This window comes from Amia ocellicauda, chromosome 4 (genome assembly GCF_036373705.1).
Source record: "Amia ocellicauda isolate fAmiCal2 chromosome 4, fAmiCal2.hap1, whole genome shotgun sequence".
Taxonomy (NCBI): Eukaryota; Metazoa; Chordata; class Actinopteri; order Amiiformes; family Amiidae; genus Amia; species Amia ocellicauda.
Window position 1 is genome coordinate 32,021,804 of NC_089853.1, and position 21,014 is coordinate 32,042,817.

General features: G+C 40.1%; 1 protein-coding gene across 1 annotated transcript in view; it reads left to right on the forward strand.

Annotated features, from left to right (window-relative positions):
* LOC136748291 (RNA polymerase II elongation factor ELL) overlaps positions 1-21,014 on the forward strand; it is a 42,903-nt gene that overhangs the window by 14,953 nt on the left and 6,936 nt on the right. The window contains exons 3-9 of the mRNA XM_066701902.1: positions 6,964-7,091; positions 10,279-10,442; positions 14,628-14,884; positions 16,973-17,097; positions 19,238-19,352; positions 19,637-20,105; positions 20,911-20,974. Of these exons, the coding sequence (XP_066557999.1) occupies positions 6,964-7,091; positions 10,279-10,442; positions 14,628-14,884; positions 16,973-17,097; positions 19,238-19,352; positions 19,637-20,105; positions 20,911-20,974 (1,322 nt within the window). The remainder of the gene's footprint in view (positions 1-6,963; positions 7,092-10,278; positions 10,443-14,627; positions 14,885-16,972; positions 17,098-19,237; positions 19,353-19,636; positions 20,106-20,910; positions 20,975-21,014) is intronic.

Sequence of the window (21,014 nt, forward strand, 5' to 3'; positions counted from 1 at the left end):
TGGGTGTGGGGGTAGGTTTGTAGGGCGGGGGGGCTACCGTGTAGTCACTTTGTTTCTCGGTCCCGGCTTCAGCTTAACTCACGCTGGCTCGGCAGCAGCCCGGGATCTGAGGAACCAAGTACGATCCTGTAGTCTGGGATCGGCAATCATTCAGATGTAAATTCACTGAGGAGGAAGGGGGGAGGACCTGGGGACTAATGAGTTAAGTGACATCTGGTGATAAAGATGGAGAAGGAAGCCACGAATAAAAAGCGACCCAGAATGGACTGACCCGAGTGACATTGATTTGAATTAGAATGTGAAGTGTGTTCGATGGCAGAGGAGGGGGAGAGATGCTGATGGAGCCACTTGGCTGGGGGTACTGGCCTGCAGCAGGGGGAAGGGAGGGAGAGGGGCGGGGGGGAGGGTGGGGTCAGACAACGAAGACTATAAATTCAGGGCTGTCCTCTCGCCTGGGGGCAAGTTAGGGTTTTGAATGTATCAGCATGGCAGTAGGGCATATATTTATGCACATCTCTAGCTAGCTGTAGTGTAATTTGGCTTGACCTGCTTTGAAAGCGCCAGTTTGACTTGTTGCATTCGAACCTGGCAAAGACTGGTCTTTCGCAGTTGGAGGTAATGGGTCTTTATGATGACAAGACTTCAATAGCTTTTTTGTTTGTTTTTGTTTTTCTCCTCATCGAGGTTTTGTTGAAGTGTGAAAACTCCCGCATGCCTGGAGGAGGGAAACCCGAGTAATGCTTTTGTGGGTTTTTGTCTGATGACTAGAGGTACAAGACAAAGATTTGATTCAAAGTTTGGTTTTAAAATACATTTACTTCTTCTATATCTAATATATCGTATGGACTGAGATTGTCTTATGCATTGTACGGAGATGTAGGCTTTTGATGTTCTTGGAGGGGAATGGGGGTTGTTCTGTATTCCATTAAACAATTCTGAGGTGTGGGGGTCGGGTGCTCTAGATAGGGGTTTCAGGGGGGTTGCTGGATGAGCTGCTTTTGGCTCATTGCCAATGAAGCAGCTTATAGCTGTACTGCATGACTGGGCATTTGTGACAGGAAGAAGCCTGCAGCTACATCTGCTTACAGTGCACTGTTCAGAGCAAGAATCAATAATTTACCACAGATAACTAGGCAAAGACAAACAGGAGGCAATGTGGAAAGTATGATTTAGATCCTTTTATTTAATTGTTTAAAATAAATATAGTTTTGTGCTAGTGTATTACCCGCTTGCTTGTTTACTTTGAATTGTGGTGCTCATATGAAATCTTGGAACAACACAGGCAAATTATATTCCAAGAAGATAAACACTTACAGGAAATGTCAGCCTGTGTTCCATAGCTTGTAATTATGCAAGATTAATTTGCGGAAATGTATTTCTATAGTAAAATAACGCATTTGTTTGGGTGCAAAGCAAAATTGATGACAAACCACATTTCCTAAAAACAGAGATTTCTGCCTCCTGGAAAAAGTCTATTTGTTCAATTTGGCATTACAGTAAAGAAAATAAATGCTACATACTTGCCCATTTAATGTAAACCGTATGATAGAAGTGTGGTATCAAAATGTAAAAATGTCTCCCGTCTCCTGTATACACTTGCAATTTTAAACTTCTCCTTGCACGTGTATATACATATTCAAGAGTGTATTTTTTCTGTATTGTTTCCAGCCTTGTTAGATAGCATCACGATTGTAACTAAGCAAACAAGCTTTAAAGGGTGCCCATGCTACGGAGGGTTTATCAACAGCAGGGCCACGGATGACACTGTAATTACCACTGTTACTCAGAACACTCCTCGCATCTCCCCCTGGGAAGTGGGTTGTCTTTGACATTCTGCCCAGTCCTGGGAACATCTTCGTCTGTCAATCATAGTGCCTGTGTGCTGAGAATGTTATCACTATGGAGCCTGCAGCTCCCTTCTCCTCTCTTTCTCCTCCCTCATTAGCTGTCTGTCTTACTATGTGTCTTTTCATCTCTTATCTGTATCTCATTGCTCAACTGTCTAATATATGTGCATCATTTGACATTACAATAGAGAGGACTTGTGGCTGAATGAGAGGCTGGGCTGAATTATAGCATTCCAAGAAGCCTGAACCGAATTGCTAGAACGGCAGGGACTGTATTCAAGCTCTTAAATAAAAGCTCAGTTTTCCCTGAGCTCCCCACCCTGAAGCCAACAGCATATTTACTATTTATGACAAGTCTCTATATCCGTTTATTGTATCGGGCAGTGCATGAAGATGCATGGTCCCAGCACTGAAACCTGAAGGCAGTGCTGGAGCTCACCGCAGCTGTTCTTGTTTTCGGTACCGTGGCTCAATATACATCCATCAGCAAATGTAATGCATCATCAATCGATAAATAAATTGTGGTTAATATAACAGTTTTGCGTTTCATTCTAACAAGCGAGAGATTTGCATTGTCAGCTGCAGGGTCTGAAACCTGACCTGCCCAAAGTGTGCTTCCTTGCAAGGCCAGGTGCATATGTGTGGTGTTTCGGTGACGCATCATAGACGTGAATTGCTGGTGGATGCGTTTCCCATAATCATGTGTCCGTCTTCTGCTCCCGAGTGTGACATGACTTCTAGGCCCAACATTGAAACCTGTTTATAACATAACCTTTCCCACACACTGCGACAATGTGCTCTTTTAATGCTCTGTCCGGGTTTAACTGGCTGTCCTTGGTGTCCTTGGTCTGTTAGATTTAGTTTTTCCATTGATTGTTTGGGATGATCATATTACTTTTGTAGGGGGGGAAATAGTTTAAAAGAATGCACATGGTGTGGAACAAACTGCTACTTCAAATTTAAAAAAAAATATATATATTTTTTTTAAATCAGTCTCACAGTTTTGCTTTTAGCTTCCAAAAAAGACTAACCGTACAGCATGAGGAGATATTTTATTAAATACACTTTCAGAGAGGAAAGCGTTCCAAGGCTTTGCTTAAAGTGTATGATTTGCATAGATGTGAACTGGCGTGCAACTGCTGCTAACATCAATGGTGGACTGGACCTTGTTACTACTGTAACCTGCTAATATGTCCTGTATATTGTTCCTCCCCTGAGATGTGCTGATCTTGTAAATGGGGTAGTCTGTTCAGCATGATGTTGACATGGCCAGTTGTAATTATGTGAAACTATTAACCAGCAGAAACCAGGATCCCCCCCGCCATGGCTCGTGTTATTGCCCCACTGAGCAGCCTTTGGTTTTAAGTTCCACGATGGCCCTAGTGCACGGGAGAGTTAACACTCTCATCTGCCAGACACTTGGACTTTGAGCAGCACAGCCAGCAAGAGCCGAGCACCTGGATTTCATTAACATTGAACATATTGAATTGAACTCGGATCTCTTCACAGTGGATAGTAGTAGGATGTGTAAACCAATGATTGTGGCCTGTTCTCTTTTTGGAGTTGTGGAGAATAAATGCAACATTAGATAAATGCTGTAAGTATATAAAAAAATCTAATTAAATGGAGTGGATGTGATATTGCATTCCTCCAGTTTTTGTTTGTTGCATTACAGAATGTATTTCTGTGATTTGTTGTGGTCCCTTGGTTATGGCTGAATTATTTTAGTGTGTTTAGGAGTAAATCACCTATACTTAATCACTTTTAGTGACTGCGTGTTTTTTTTTTTTTTTTATATTGGAAAATAGAGATGTGTACCCAGTGAAGGTCCCACAGAGTGGTTTACAATAAGCCATGATTGCATTAGTAAATAAGTTAATGGCTGCTGTGACATGCTTCTCTGGCAACACACTGAGTTACGTGCTGTTTGGAATGACTTACTAATAGCCTGCCTCCTCGCAGCCTGGACTGACAGAGATGGAGACCTGTGCTGACAAGACTAGTATGACAGTACTGTACACAAAGTGAATCAATCTGCCCTCAAATACGTTACATTTTTAGTGGGTTTTTTTTAGGCATTTAAAATATGCTACTTGTATTCAATCTGTAGAATGCTTCAATTAGCTAGCTTGGGAAGTGCATAGTTTAGGCCAGTAGATTTGCATGGGGGGGTAGGATCAAACGGAAAGGATTAGCCTACATATGCATCAGTACACGCGCACACGCATGCACTGCCAAGGTTCAGAGATTGTTTGATTATGTAAGTAAAAGCCCTCTTTCATGTGTGACCGGTTGACAAAAGGCTGGAATAGTAATCTTTGAAGAGATAGCATCACCTCTGCCGTCAGAGTTCCCCCACAGGCACATTGCATGGATGGTGAAGTTTTCAGTGTTGCATTCCACTGTGCTGGTGGACAAGAGTTGCGTGTCCAGTGCATAGGGTTGCGTGCGGCTCTGAAGAAACCGCACACCACTGCTTTCAAACATCGAGAAACAAACCCGGCAGCAAAAACAAAAGGCTGCGATCATAACTGACCTAGATGAAATGAAGGAAAATATTGTTCACTTTAACGAGTGCTTGCTAAAAAATGTCTCGATGGTCAGCGTCCCTTTGTGGTGTGGGTGCCAAAATGAGCTCCTGTCCATCCCCACTGTTGACCTGACTAGTTAAGTTTTTATAAACGAGGACCACAGTGGATAATACCTGTGTGCTCCTCTTTTCTACATTTTCAGCTACATATTTACTGAATAGTGACTCAGCCCCTTTAGCAGGCGTTTTTCTTCAAGGCATTAATACTTGCACTTCTGTGGATTTTCAGAGTCTGTTTGTGCTCCTAGGGGATGTGCTGTGTGTTTGCAGTGTAACAAGCTTATGTGTAATGAGCTTACAGTGATGGCACTCCATTGGTTTGTCAAGAGTGTAAATTCCCCTGTGTCTTGGGGATGTGGGGTGGGGGGGAGGGGCTGGCCTCTTGGCATTAGTTTGGTCCATGTGTGTCGGGGTGACAACCGACTCTGCAAGGCACTTCAGGGGACCATCTGCATTCAGTGAAGTAGACAGACAGGATCTATAGTCTAACCTCTAACAAAACACTTGACCAGTTTTAACCTCAGACTGGCAGAGCTTAAATTGAGAAAATTGTGTTCATCTGCATATCTATATTCATAGGCGCTGATATTTCAAAGCCAATAAGGATTTTAATTAAATGGACTGTTTTAATCATAGACTTCCATTTGTATGCACCAAATAATGGGGGTTGTGGGAGGCGGTGGGGGTTGTTAGTGGCTTTTGTCAGCTGATATTTGTTTGGGTATTAATTTCCTCAGCTATTAACCACTGGCAAAAGGCTGTTTGATTCCTTTTCCATGTTGGTGTATTTCTTCTTAAACTTGACGCCAGAAAGGCATCATTTGCTAGTAAGTATGGAAGGAATTAAAACTAGCTTGTAAGTCGTAACACTAGAATTCTCTTAAATCCTCATATAATTACACTGGGTGGTCTTTCTTTTTGTGCTTCTCTCTCATTGGGTATTTTTCAGTAATCAGAAGCATAAGCTGTGCCAGTTCCACGGGAGTTCCTCCAAAGCCAGGCCGGTGATGATTTGCAAAGTGTTTAACGATTTCCCGGTGCTAACAGATATTATTTCTGCGTCTGTGCTCGTTATGGGGAATTATGCTGCCCACTCACTGAAGAGATGTGGAATGGACAGATATCTGAATGTGGAAAGGACATTAATCCAAAAACATACAAACAAACAAACAAAAAAAGGAACAGGCACCTTGCTGTGTTTGTCTCTTACCGAGCAGTGCCTGGCTGTGCACTAAATACTTGTGAATGGAGAGGCGGCCTATGATTATAGTGCAGTGTTGCCAGTGTTGTTTAGTTAATGGATTAAATGGGGAGATTGTGCTGGTGTTGCTAATGAATAGAAAGGAGTTTTACCCTGTGGCAGTCCTTGAGCTTGACTGGCTCTGCAGCTTTTGTGATAGGATGTCTGGGGCGAAGCGTTGGTGTGCTCGCTTAACAGCAGTGTTTACTCTGGGATATGTATTTAATTCAGTGTAGGTGAAGTGCTGTACAGATCCCTGCACACAATCCCCCACCTTTTCTCCCAACTTGTTTTTTCCTGTATGTGTGGGTGGAAGACAAGTTGGTTTGAAATCAAAAGCGTGGGGTTCTGTTCATGTTCCAAACCATTGGGATGACAGAGGGGCATCAGCCCTGTGGTTGGATTTGGTTTGGGGAGAAAAAAAACAAATAGTATAATACAATAAGAGAAAAGGTCTGACATCATCAGAAATGTTCTAGGAGTTGGAAAGTTCTTTGCTTCCAGTTTTTTTGTTTTTGAAACTCATTTAATTGGCCTGTATGGAGCTCTATGTTCCCTTAAAATAGAAGAGTGGTTTGCACTTAAATCTTCCAATTAAAACCAGGGGACCCCGCAAAGAAACTAAATGTGGTTATTAATAAAGGTTATTTCAGTGCGTATACATGCTGGAAGTTTGTTTGCCATTGCAGCCCTATTTTATAATGCATGTCTTAAACTGTCCAATTAAGATGGGTTTTAACTTTCTAATGTGAAGCGCTCTAATTAATATTAAAATATACAGCTCATGCTTGGGCATCGGTTGCATCCATTAATTAGGCAACCTGTGTTTTTTAGCTCTGCATTAATCAATTAATTAATTTCAGATTAAATGACAGCCTAATTTTAAGATTCATAGAACTGAAATTCTTAATACAATGAAAGTTAATTTCTCCCAGTAGTTTCTAGCATTTTTTCTGAATATCTTCCGAGAGGGGTAATTGGATGTCTGGGAGGGTTGGAATGAATCAAGAAGTTTCCTTGTATGATGTACTATATCTATAAGCCAACTGTGGACTGCATTTGCTTTTTTCTTCATCCCTGTTGAATGTTGTACAGAGGATACATTTTCTGTTGGTGAATTTTCAAGGATCTTGCATACTGTGGGAACAGCAAAATTGTCATCCAGTGGCATTCATGAGATGAACAGTGATCACAGACTTGAATTTATCGCTTGACTGCCGGTATTTGCCGTTTCCAGAAGGGTTGTGTCCAGAGAATAATCTGACATCTTGTCTCCATTTTCACAGTACGTCAAGATACCAGCCCCTTCCTCCGACTCCTCGGGAGCTCTGCGCATCTTCTCCTTCTACCTATCCAGCGAGAGTAAAGACAAACCTCAGGCCGGCTTTGACTGTATACACCAGTATGTCTCTGGGTAAGTACACAAGTCATTTGCTCACTTTGCTAAACTAAATGTGGGGGTTGGGGGGGATGCTTTCTGTTACTCATAAGAGAGCTGAAACAGATTTACAGCGAATACTGTGATCCACTTGTACAAGACAGTTGCAACAAAGAGATCACCCGTCATTTTATAACGGCAAAAGGATTTTCTTGTTTTTATTTACATGAAATAGAACAAGTTTTTGGCATAGTAAAACTAAATTACACAATTCATGCAGTGATATATTTGTGGCTTATAAGTACAACCAGCTGCGGGAATAAAAATCTGATTTTCCTCATGGATGCAGGGAAATGCATTTGAATGGTGATTTGCATAAAGTTGGAATTGCCCTCCCCAATCAGCAGAGGTCATGGGCCCCCATATATTTACACTCCTCATAAAAACTGTGACTCCAGCAGTGATTTAAGTGAGGAGTTAACTGTCCTTTGTCTTCCTCTGGCATGACGTGGCTTCCCATACCCGAGCAGGGACATATCTTTGTTAACCCAACACAAGTGGATGCCAGAGCAGTGAGAGCCTGGTTGCAGCCAGATGTTTCAGCTGGGCCTGAACTTTGGTGTGCTATGTAGCAAGACGTGTGAGCCAAGAGCAACATGGGGAATAAAACGGAAGAAACTATGCCATTGAGTTCAGCCAGACTCCTTTCAACATCATTTCTACCTTGAAAGGAAGAGATAGACTTGCTTCTTTGTATTATTTATGGTCTTTCTAGCAAGAAGTCTTGTGCAAATAATTTGAGGAAATCTGACAGCTTGTTTTTACCAATTATACAATATAATTGTCTAATGAAATTCCATCTTGGGCATACGTGCTACAGGTTTTCAGTGCTTCAGGGTTAGTTAGCAGATTTATAGATTGGCATTCCAGTTCTGCCTTTGAATATTTTTATGACCCACATTGGATACTGTAACTAAGACACAAGTGCTCTTACACACACACACACACACACACACACACACACACACATCTACTTTTGCCTTTAGTTTATTCTACCATGCTTTATGAGGAATAACATGAATCTAACTTTTATCCTCTCTTGATTCGTTCTGGGTCATTTGGTGTTTGTCAGTGCTCGGCAGTGAGGGGAGCAGTTTGATCCTCTTGTTTAATCATCCCAGATGTGTGCTTGCAGCAGTCATAGTTTTTGCACTCTTTGCCACGTTAAAATGTTTCATACACTAAACCTCAAGTCAGCAGCTAAAATAACAATGTGGATAGTATTTCCCACTTAAAGATCTGAGCTAATTTTATGGACAATAAATCATAAGTTTAACTGACAAGTTCAAGAAAAAATATATAGATGTAGAGATATAGGTATTTCTTTCTCTCAATAGATAATCCATATCATCAATTGATCCACTGCTGGATGAATACCTCCCCAAAATGTTTCCATTTGCTTCGATCTTTAGTTTCCCTTTTCCATGTCACACCTGCAAAGTTCATATTATCTTCCCATCTTCTTTGTGGTTGTCTTCTAGGTGTTTTGTCATCTCTTGGGATCCATTCGATAGCTTCCTTTGTCCATCGTTGATCTGTTCTTGTACTCTTTCAATGATGTCACATTGTTTTGTTTGTTCTCTGATCCATTCATTTATTTATTTAACAATCTCTTGTTATTCCAAGTATACATTTTGTGCTCTGCTTCAAGCGAGTTCTGAAAATGGCAGAAAACTAAATACTGTGTTGTACAAATGAATTGGCCAAGAAATAATGACATGTGGTTTCTCATCTCGCTGAATAGCAGTTACAGTCTGGTTGTTTTTTTCCTGCTGCACTTAACAGCATTTATTTTACAGTAATGCCAACTTTTACCAGCTGTTAATCTTACTAAGAGCATTACAAATGATCATGCAAATTTTACATATCATAATTAGAGGCTAGTGTAAATCCTGTTTGATGGTAATAAGTCACCTTGTTTAGGCCTTGCCTTGGACCTCCTAATTACAACACACTGCCACAGTCAAATGTCATTCGATGTATTGAGTTAAAATTCCACTTCAGTGCAGATTGCTGACACCATTAGGTGTTTGCTGACCCATTTGTTTGTTTTTTCCTCGTGGTCTGTTCCTGTTTCTCAACTTGGTATGTAAAGGGGTGCAGGGGCTCTGCCTTTGACAGAGTTCAGAGCCAGCCCTGAGACACTCAAACTGTATAGCTCCTCAGGGTCAGCTGGGTGCAGTCACTGTAGAAACAAGGGAGGCGGGGGGGGGGACTGAAAACTAAGGTGGCTTAGAGCTTTTAGAGCAGTCCTGAAGTGCCAGTGTAAATGGGTTCTTTAACCACATGTTCCTGTTTTGATTATCTAAATTTGCATTTCTTTATTTTTTCTACTTGATTTAACATGTTTTGTTGATAAAACAGTGATGGCCTAGCTGACGCGTCTGTCTGTGTAAATGCAGAAGATGACCCAATGTTAATAAAGCATTTATCCCATTCAATGCAATATATATATATATATATATATATATATAATTATTTTTAATTGGAAGCTAATAAAACCCTGTTTTTGTCATATAGCCATTTGTATTTACTTATTTAAGAAGTTAGATTCCTCCAAATTCTTTTCTTTTTAAATAAATAAATTATGGGTTATGAATTTTGTCCCTCTTTGTTAAATTGAGAGAAATACAGCCTGATTTGTTAAGCTTATAACTTTTTTCTTTTGGTAGCAAGTGTCTGTTTTGCCTGCACCAAGCTTATCAGGAATGCCATCATCTTATCTCCCCCATTGCATTCCCACACGGTAGCTGAGAAAGGGGCTTGTAAGAGAGATGAGAGTAAGAATCACTAATCACTGTCTGGATCAATGGGAAAGACTAGTAGCAGCTGACCTTAGCACCATAATGACATCACAGTGTGTATGGTCAAACTTGGGTCAAAGGTGAGGTTAAAGGGCAGTAAGGAAGAGTTTTATGCCCCGAGAAAAATTGATTGTTGTCACAATGTTCACAATGTATGTTTCTATGCTTGACATTGTTTTCAAATTGTGAATGGTGTGTTTAAACAGACTGATCTAGAATCACAACCCTCATCTATTATTTTATTATGGTGAAGATCTATCTTGACCTATCCGTCTGTTAAAGGCAAAGGTCCATACATCATGCAAGTAGTTTGTCGGCTCCTACAGCCAGCATTGCTGACCAGTGCTTTGCTCCTGCAGGGAAGGTCGACAACAGCTGGAGTGCCAAGGCAGTATTCAGGACAAGATCACCGTGTGCGCCACCGACGACTCCTACCAGATGACCAGGGAGCGCATGTCGCAGGTGGAGAAGGAGACGTGGAGCCGGGCCGCAATAGAAATCAAGCCGGGGTCAACGTATCCAAGTAGGTTCATATGCATATGAGACAGTTTTTCTTGTTCCCTTGCAACAAAATTGTTCTCATGGAGTTTAAAAGCTTTTAATATTTCATTCTTTCTTATATTTAAAGTTTTGATACCAGAATCAATCCTTAATATTTAACTAGAGATCCATATCAATATAGATTTGCCATCAAAAGTTTTGTTTTCTGTTTTTAAGGATTTCCTGTCAATCCTAATAGATGTACCATATATAGGTGTGTGTGGATGTGTTCTTTTAGCTGAGTCAAAAATGAGATTTAGATTTTTACGGAGCCCCATTCACACAGCCACAACCCTGTACTTTTGTTATAGAGAATTAAACTCCCAATCGCAGCAACAAATTTTATTTTATTTTTATTTGGTATTGTAATAGGATACTGCAGTATCTGGAACTGTGGGCTTACACTCTTGGTTTTAAATCCCAAAAAAGAGAATTAAACAAAATGCATTGCAGTAATTGAATGATGATTGAGCCATTTGATTTATGGAGGGGGGGTTGGGGGGGGGGGGTGAAAGAAACCTGTGTTCAATCATGGGAATTTTTAGGTCATGGTGCCTTTTCAATTTCTCACAATAAAAAGGTCAGGCACAGTCTGAGAGGGTTTACACGTTATCCTAATCCAGTGAGCAATGGTAGAAATAATGCTATCCTGTGTTGTGAACTGTACAGCCTGCAATGATGGCTTTTGTTACCCAGGGTGTATAATTATGCATTGGGGGGTGGGTTAGTTCTAACCACACTCCATTACTCCATTTACTGTCAGTCTTTCACATGTGCAGTGTTGCAACACAAGGTTCACAACGTCCACTTTAATGTAAACTTTCTAGAACAATGCTTTATGGCTATTTGGTAATGGAGTCTTAAAAGAATTATACCAATATAAATCTGCAATGGCCAGGTGATCATCAAGAGGAAATTTGCATTCAATTACTTTTTTTGTGACATTGCAAAAGGGGGAATTTGTAAACTTGCATTTCTACAGTTCTATACATGCACGTATTACTTCATTAAAAACATCAAATTATATAGGTTAAATCCACATCCATGTAAAAGTTTTCTGTTCCCTGGCAGTTTATCTCGGGAGAGTAATGCCACCATAGTTGCAGACAGTACAGAACCAGTTTTAAATGTCTGTGGTTATCCATATTTTTATGTTATGGCTTCTGGATCGACAGGTTCTCTGTTGAAGAATTGTTTGCTGTCTTACAGGAAAGGAATGAAGCTATAAGCTGGCTGAATTGAGAGGAGAGCAATAAGGCATTTGAGTTCAGCATAATATATATATATATATATATATATATATATATATATATATATATATATATATATATATATATATATAATATATATAATTTTTTTTTTACTGTTTTGGAAACAGTGTTTAACCAAAACTAAAGTCTGTCAGTAGGAGCTTTATCTTTGTTAAACACTTCCTTTTTTCTGTAGCACTTGGTTTGGAATGGTTTGAGAATGTCAACTGGCTTTTGGACCCTTTCATTTCCTGCACAAACAGTTTTCCACTAAAACAATACTGACATTCCCCTCATAACTGGTTTCATTCGAATCCTTTTAAAAATGTAACCTGTGTAATTCTATTTGAACTGATAAAAACAACAATTAGATGCACTAAATCCCCAAACTAGCTCCTGTACACTTTAAAGCATGTTTGTGTATATATATTTAAAAACAAATAAATAATAGTTATTTTAAAAATTGGACAACATTTATGTGTATGAATGTATCTTGCTGAATGTGAACTGTTCAATAGAATGTGGTTTGCAGACCTGTTTGTGAAAGGAGATCAGGGCATGCAGAATCATGCTCTAGTTCTGGAGGGGGGGGGGGGGGAGTATTTTGCCTGTGAATGTAATAGTCTCTACACTAGAGATAATTAGTGAAATGACTTGGCACTACATTGTTGTCTTGACAAGTTCCAGAACTGCATTAAAATGAACAAAGTGCCTGTCTGCACGACTGTAGAGGGTGGAGCCCTCTTATTATTGAATTCTGCTCTACTGATGGTACTACACAATACATTTTTCCATGGGTACAGTTTTGATGACCGTCTTGTTAACGATGTGTCGCTTACAGAGAAAACCGCAGGTTCAGTGTGATGAGTAACAGCAGGCATGCAAGAAAACATCCTTAATGTTTTACCATTTTGCAAACTCCATACATATATTACTCGAATTTGATTTGAAAATTACAAATACATAAATAATTTTTTTTAATATAAATTAGTTAGCTTTCACTACATGACTAGGCAGTTTGTTACAGATATCCACAACTCTGTGTTAAAAGCACTTTTCTTAGTACAGTTTTTGTTACACCAGCCAGTCAAAGGGTGCTTGTGCTGCGGTCGGCAAACTGTGTGGAATACTTCTGAGTGGCATTCTGAGTATCGTGGGCCTAGATAATTTCCGCTCAGCCGTCAAAGTACACTGTGCCGGCCCTTTGTGCCTTATGGTGATCTTCAAAGCAGAGCTTGAAGTTTAATGAGATTATGATTGTGAAGGATCTGTAAGCATTGCCATGTCTTGTTACATTGATCACTGCGCAGAGTTCAGATGACTTAAATGGTTGAATGGAAAAAAGGGCTGGGGCTTGTGTGTGCGGTGCTTTAGTCTGACTGTTTGTACAGGAACACGAAGCAAACTTCCCTGTTAACTCATGTCCCTCCTCACTTCTATAACTTGCATGTGTGTATCCCTTTAACTTAAATATGTTTGTTTAGTCATATTTTCTTTGTCTTGCCTTGGGCTGTGTACTGTTTGCATACTATGTGTGATTGAAAAAGACACCATCTGTCAAGGGAGAGTTTAACAAGCCCGTTACAGTGAATTTCATTTAATCTCTGGCTCATTCCTTTGGTTTGCATAACAACTGCTTTGGCTCTGGTTACTTAGGCAGGCAATCAGGGCTTTCTGTGGTCTAACTTTGTGCACTGATATCAAGATAAACCAGTTCAAGCTAATTCCCACATTTGGATCCCATCGGTGTCACACTGTGCTGTTCACTGGCCTATGAACTTCTTGCTATTAAAGCTGAGGATTGCCTTTTTAGAGTGTAGAATGGTTAAACACTAGATCGTCAAAGACTGCACATTAATGCCAATTAATATTTTCTCCAAATGTCACTTATAGTTATTTCTTTGTCTTTATCTACATTTTTCATTTTGGAAGCCAAAAAAGCACTTCCATTGTCATCTCAAAGGGTAACTTTAAAGGTGTTACTAGGAGTATATAAGTAAAGTATGTGATTTTTCTGTTTCATTCTACCATTTTAGTAACTTTCAAAACTTTAGAAGTATAACCTTCTTTACAATCAAGGCTGCTGTAAAAGGAGAGCAGAAAAGACATCAACTACAAAAGCACAAGATTTGTCTTACCTGTAGCAGCTCGGGTAATTTCGTTCAGTAGTAGTGTGACCATGCGACTCTGTGTTCACCGGAACACTGAGACGGAACAGGATTTTAAAGGACTATAAATGGAAAGACATTAACATTCTAATCAGGGCAATATGTATACTGATTTTACAATACATTAATCAAATAAAGGCTCGTAACACATTCGAATCATCATCTTTATAGTTTACGTTTAACATATACAATTTTGAAGATAATGAGGAAAAGCACTCTCTCCCCTATTATGATTACATTAAGATGTTAATGGTGTTACAGGCCACGGTGTCCTGCCACGGATTATATACCTGAGCAACATTACTGTTTCTATCAGGGGAGAATTTGCTATTTGAATTAATTTTTGGTTATTTAGCAGGTGCCTTTACCCAGGGTGACCCAATTGTCATAAAATGTATTTCAGTGCAATGGGACAGGATTATAAAGTAGCCTTTTAAGTAGAGAGACATCAACATTTCAAAGTGTCCCGGTAAACACGGAGCCACGGGCACACTATCATTGAACAAAATTACCTGAGCGGCTGCAGGAAGACCAATCCCATGCTCTTGTAGATGCACATGGTTCTTCTAGGATGATGAGGGTTGAAACATGAGTCATGAATCACAGAGGGTTGTCCTTTGCTTGGGGTATTTAAAAAGTTTGCAAAGTTACTAAAATGATTAGAATGGAACACACTCCTGTTAACACATGAACACTTTGATATATTTTATTATATCCTCTTCAAGCTAAAATTCCTCTTTGTGCTTTCAGGTAAATGTGTTAAGATTCAGAAGAAACATGGCCCACCTTCAGCCACGGACAGCTTCCCTTACCACAAGCATTCCCCCACGAACCCCGGCGCGAAGAGGAGCATCACACTCAGCACTGTGGCACAGAGGCCTCTCCGAGATCGCATCATTCACTTACTGGCCTTAAAGCCCTACCGGAAACCAGAGCTTATCCTCTGGTTAGAGAGGGACAAGGCCAGTCCGAAGGATAAAGCTGACCTAGTAACTGTGCTGGATGAGGTAAGACCCAGTGAGGATAGACCAGAAAAATAAGTTCTACTTAGGGCAGCATACAGCTGTCTCCAGAACCTGGGTTTCAAACGTATGTGTGAAAATGCAGTTGAATCTTTGGAAATGGATGTATTATTGTTTGGCCATTTTGAGAGCAGAACCTGTCTATTGTTTTTTGTGGGAGTTATTTCCATTGTAGTGTAGCACAGCAAATACAACAAACCCTATTCTCTCTGCTTTGCATATCAGGATTTTCTCCACTTGTGCAGAATGAAAGTTGCAAAGTGTTTATATTCCTCCCTGGTTATCAAGAATCGCATTAGAACATATCCTCTTAGATTTTATTAATGGCATTTCAGGAAGATGGGTTGTGGGTACGATGAGATATCGGCAATATTAGGAGCTAATTGAGGTCTTTGTTTTTTTTTCTTTCTTTCTCTCTCTCTAGATATATTTTAAGTTCTTTATATTCCCCCCTTTTTTATTTTTCTAATAAGGCCTTTTTTTTTTTTTGAGGCCTTGCATTTTTTGTTGTGGATTTAGAAAATGTAATTTAATATCCATATAATGTGCAATGTTTGCACCAGTATTTCTTTAAATATATAAATCTGTTTAATGGCATAAGATAAATGCCAGCGTGTGTGATTGTGGGATGGGGATTGCATTGAACAACTTAAAAATACGTTGAATATAAAGCACATATACAAGGTATATGCACATATGCATGTATGTATGTGTGTGTTTGTATTTAGATCTGCATTTTAATAACAACACAACCTTTCCATATTTTCAATGGTCGTCTTTTGTTTCACAAGAGGGAAGAGAATAATTAATGCTGTAGCTATAATTGTAAACTCAACTGGGATGCTTATTTTCCTATTTTTCACAGTATGCATTTAGCGAAACTGCTTCTACACTGATTAAGAGCAGGCCTCGTCTCCCTTAATTATGGCTGTGCTTTAATTATCTCTAGAGGGGAGATTGTGTTTTGACAGAGGAGGTGGGGGGGAGCTCCAGTGAAAGCAGGCTGTCTCTTCTCGCCAGGCTTTTTTGCCGTGTACACACTGTGACACTGGGAGCTCTGAGAGATTGATGATCAGTGTTTCTAATGTCTCTGCTCTTCGGGGAGAGGCCGATCAGGCAGTCTGCTCAGACTGCAGCGCTGGAAGCAGATGAGGGCTCTTCAGTGAGCAGCCGGGCACAGGGGCTGTCTGCGGCTGACAAAACATGCAGAAACAATATGAAGTGGCTTGAATAAAGGCATCCAGTAAGGAACTTACTGTGAAAGCTCATTGCGTCAGTCTGTATGTGATGATACGGGGAATTGACAGAGTAGGAGGCCTTTTGAAAATGTATATTTTTATATATGGGAGGGGCAGTGGCAGCAGCCCCTTGTTTGTTGATGTGCAATGTGGTTTTGAACCTTTTTACACGGTCTCTCTACTTTGGTTATCTGTCTGTTTGCAAACTGCAGATAATGAAACAGTGTGATTAATTACACTGATACAGTATTTGGTGTGTTGCAGTTTTTCCAAGAGAAATATCACTGTCACATTTGTGTGTATTTTTCTAACCAAAGACCATGCAAAGTGCCGGACTAAATCTCAACTGCTTAAACAGATTATTGGAACAGAAGAGCTCTCCCTAGTGGGTTGAAGGGGGCCTGAAATTTAAGTAGAATGTTAACAATCTTGCACTGTATGTTGTATTTCACTTTATTTCAAAAATGATTTTTTTTCATAATTTGTTAAATGATATATTTTGTATGCCACAAAACCACAACAATTCAGTTTTAACATGTAAAAAAAAACACTCAAGAAAACTGCATCCACTTTAGATCATCTTGGCAGTAATCTGCTCTTGAAAGAAGACTCTTGTTTTGGCTATAAAACCCCAGTTCTTATGGTGGTTGTCCATTGATGTTAATCAGCAGAGGTGCAATATTTAAACATCAGCCAGTCCCACAGATGTTTTTTACAGAGTGATCTAGGCATCTAATTTCTGGACAGTCCTTACCTCAGTTCTACTAAAGGTGCCCTTTGTGCTTTATTTAATCTGCAATGGTACCTAAAACCTCCTTCCTCTTTGTTATTGTAGGTTGCAAAACTAAACCCCAAAAACCAGGGCTTCACATTGAAAGATGATTTCTACAGGCATGTTCAGAGGGACTGGCCAAGCTATACTGAGGAGGAGAAGCAGCTTGTTCACAGGCTTCTGGCAAGGTGATGGTTTGTTTTTATTTATGTATTTTTATAAATGGTATTTATTTTATCATCTCTTTAAAAAAAAAAAAAATCAGTTGTGCTCCCCATGGGTAATGCCGAAGTCTTAACGGCAGTGATTTTAAGTGTGGGGTGCAATGTGTGTATACATTTGCATAATTTCTACATGGTTTTAGGCATTGACCAAGTGTAGTAGAAAGAATTGCAATACAAGATTATTTATTCCTGAAGCCCGGATCTTTTATAGATAGAACTGGATTACTCCTTACTTAATATTCAGATTCAGCTTGTTTGATTAGCTTTAAACAAAAAAAAAAAAAAAAATATATATATATATATATATATATATATATATATATATACACACACACACACACACACACATGGTTGCCTGTATTTTTTTTTTTTTATTAAAATTTGTCTTGTCATTATCTGTTTGTTTTAACTGATTTGCTGCAACCAAATTCAAGATAAAAACATAGTGCTGTTTTACGGAAGACTAGTTTTTCTCAAATTAACGGGATCAAGGCGGCCTTTATGCTGTCAGCCTTTGCTTCAGTATTCTACAAGTTGTCTCCATAAACTGGCAATTTGAAAATTACAGTACTATTTAGCAAATACACAAACGGTACAGGAGCACAGAATACAGAACATCTTGTTTTCCCCTGGAGCACTCCTCTAAGTGTCCTGTGACAGTAGTAATGATGAAAGGTACAGGAAGGGAATAGGGACATTTTGGGACTAGGTAACAAAAGCAGGCAAATCTGAATTTAGGAAAAAAAATGCTTACTAAAGGGACTTCACAAAAGTCAAGTAGACCTTTTAGCTGTGCGAGAAAATAAATTATAGTTGACGTAAGTGTCTCTTCCTGCCAAATAAGACTTTGGCATTATCTATAACACTCATATTGTGGGATGCTTGCCAGCTCTTGCCCAATAGCTATTCTTTGCAGTAAATGCAAAGTCTTTACCGCTTGTCTGCGTATTATATTGCAGCCTGTGACGTGCGTTGTAGGATGTTATTTACAATTTCTTCCATGCATGGTTTATGTGCAAAGTGTTCTGTACTTGGGAGGCTGGACTTAGATTTGAGTATATGATAATCCCAACTGACTGCTCTTTAATGTTATAGCAATTGTAACCCGTCTGTCAATGTCGGGCTGTTTCTCATTTGCTTGCCTTCAAAGGGGAAAAAAAATCAAGGTCAGATTTTGCTCCAATATGTCAGAGATTAACTAGGAGAGATGTCGATTCACAGTTGCCAAGGTGTAATCGCAGAGCAGGCTAGCCATTTGAAGTAGAAGCCACATCAGCCACTCTGCTGTGATGGGTCAGCCTCAAACTTGTTGGTCAAATAGTGTTAAATGTAGGGGGTGGGCATATACTTTTGATTAAGTACCGGAATACATGACACTGGTGTGATTTTTATTCCTCCCCCCCTTACAAGTAGATTTTCATCTTGTTAAGCATTTCCTCTTACACAGATGGCCCAAGTCACAATCTCAGTGTGTGCGATTGAAATGACAAATATGGGTCATAAGGGACAAAATATTTCCCTCTTTGATTAGATTCTTATGTCTAAGGAAGGGCCTGTAGGAAGCAGATTTCCTAGTGGAGAATGTTCCACAAAAGGGGGGGTCTGCGTCCATTGTTTGCTTGCTACTAACTCTGATACATTATCCAGCCGTGCTCAAGTTGGCGCTTAAAGATGTTATCTACCAGAAAAAAAAGGTGGGGGGAAGTATTGAACTGCCCTAGTCTGTGCATGCTGGGGTCACAGCATGTGCTTGCTTGCCTTTGCGAGGCACTTATGAGAAGTTCCTCCCCCAGGCAAAGAGAAGTAGACCCTCTCCCACCCCATCAGCAGAGACGTTCTGTTTGGTGCATTTAATTCATTTTACCCTATTTCTCATTGTTGATGCTCCACTAAAAACTGCATTTTAGGCTGCTGACTTAGGTGTTTCTGAACTGAAAGTCCTGGGTCACTGTCAGGAAGAACAGATCGATCCCCCACAATAGGCCTTAGACATGTTCTTAAACTACCACTTTATTTATTCTCCATATTTGTCCCCTTATATAGAGGTATCAGACAGCCAAGCAGGGTAGGAATGGCTCATTCATTTTCCACTGATCTGTTCCAGGAAGCTGCAGCCTCTCAACAATAGCCAAGCGAAGAGTTTCCAGTCAAACCCTTCGTTCCACAAAGCCTCAGGGGATTCTCCTTCGCATCTCAGCCCTGTCAAGAATCTTTCAGTGGTAAGAAACTTGCTTCTTGCTTTAGAAGTTCCTAATTGTTTCCTGCATATAGTCAATTTGTATTTATTCTGTTGGCAAATAAGTAATTCCAACTATTTCAGCATTATTTTAATTTAACTTAATGAAGGTTAATGAACTTTCCTGACTTTAAATGAGTAATCAAGAGGATGGTTTACAATAAAAACATAAAGGGTAAAACCCCAGAATGCTAGTTTAGTTAAACTGAGTCCTAAATATTTTGATATTTGGAAATGAGACTTGAATGTACGTTTTGTTTTCTTCAGAAACGTCCAGTGCCTTCTGAGACCCAGGAAAGCCAGCCTAATAAGAAACAGAAAGTATTGAATAACAACTCACACCAGCAGCCCCACTCCAATGGACTCCTTGTCCCTACTGCCATGCACAACCCCTCTGTTCAAGTGAACTCCAGCCTGCACTTCAAGACAGAATTTCAAAGGACACACGGCCACCTCTCGGAAAGCCAGAACGGCTTCCTTCCAAGGCACAAGATCGGTGGCTCCACTGATGCACACAAACTGGAGAGGGAGGGCCAGGCCCACCCACCAGCATCCCTGCACCCTGCCCAGCCTGAGTTTCCCACTTGCACTGACCCCCTCCTCTCCAGCAGCCAGCACAAGAAGAAGAAGTCCAAGAAACACAAAGAGAAAGAACGGGAACGGTTAAAAGAAACCGAGAAGAACGAGTGGCCTGAAAGGAGTCCGGATCTTAAGCAGAGTTTGAAGAATCTGAAAGGTATTTTGAAATGCACCTGTACAAGTACTTCATGCCTAGTCTATTTGGTCGGCCAATGTTCCAGTCTGACACCTGAGTAGCATTTTATAGCTGGGTTACTTTTTGTGCAAAGGCATTACAGGGTTTCCCATAGAAATTTGCATAGGCAAGACGGTCTGATACTGAATTGTCGAGCCGGGGGGGTGATTGCAGAGGGGGTTTAGCCGTGGTAAACGAGGGAGCATGTGTGTTTGCGCTTTAAAGATTCTTGTTTTTTTTTCACTCACTGGGCAGTATTTGGGGTTTCTCTAGTCCCTAGACTGACACATTTTGTTGTGGCTGCCTGCGTAGTGGAACAGCCTTCTATGTTAAAAGAAAAAATACCTTTAACAGAAGAGGAAGGATTCTGGCCTGTGATGCCTAATTGTTTTGCAAAGTACATTTTGTGTGTTCCAGTATGCCTGTGTCCTTGTTACCTTTGTGCTTTAACAAGTCTGAGTCTGGAGCCAAGCTAGATGTACTTGTGTAAATATACTGGAGAGCTGACCAGCTAATAAAGTGCAGAACGTGTCCAGTGTGTCTGGCTACACTCCCTACCCACGCGCACCCCCCTCTTGTTCTGTTGATGATTGACTCACTAACAGCTGTGCAGGTACATTAAGTCTGTGCTGATATTCTTTTAAAGTATACACATCAATCTGGTACTAGCCACAATCACAGCCTACCTGGATACCAAGTGGTAATTTGTCTGATGATAAACAGTATGTGCAGCTTTATTATATTGTCTTAACTGCACACATTCAGTTTCTTTTTTGCTTTTCTGCAGACCCTGATCGTGCAAATACACCTGTCACTCCTACCTCCCCTGCAGACGTGCCTGACTATTTACTGTGAGTGGCAAATCGGAGAGTTCACTGATTTATTTATTTT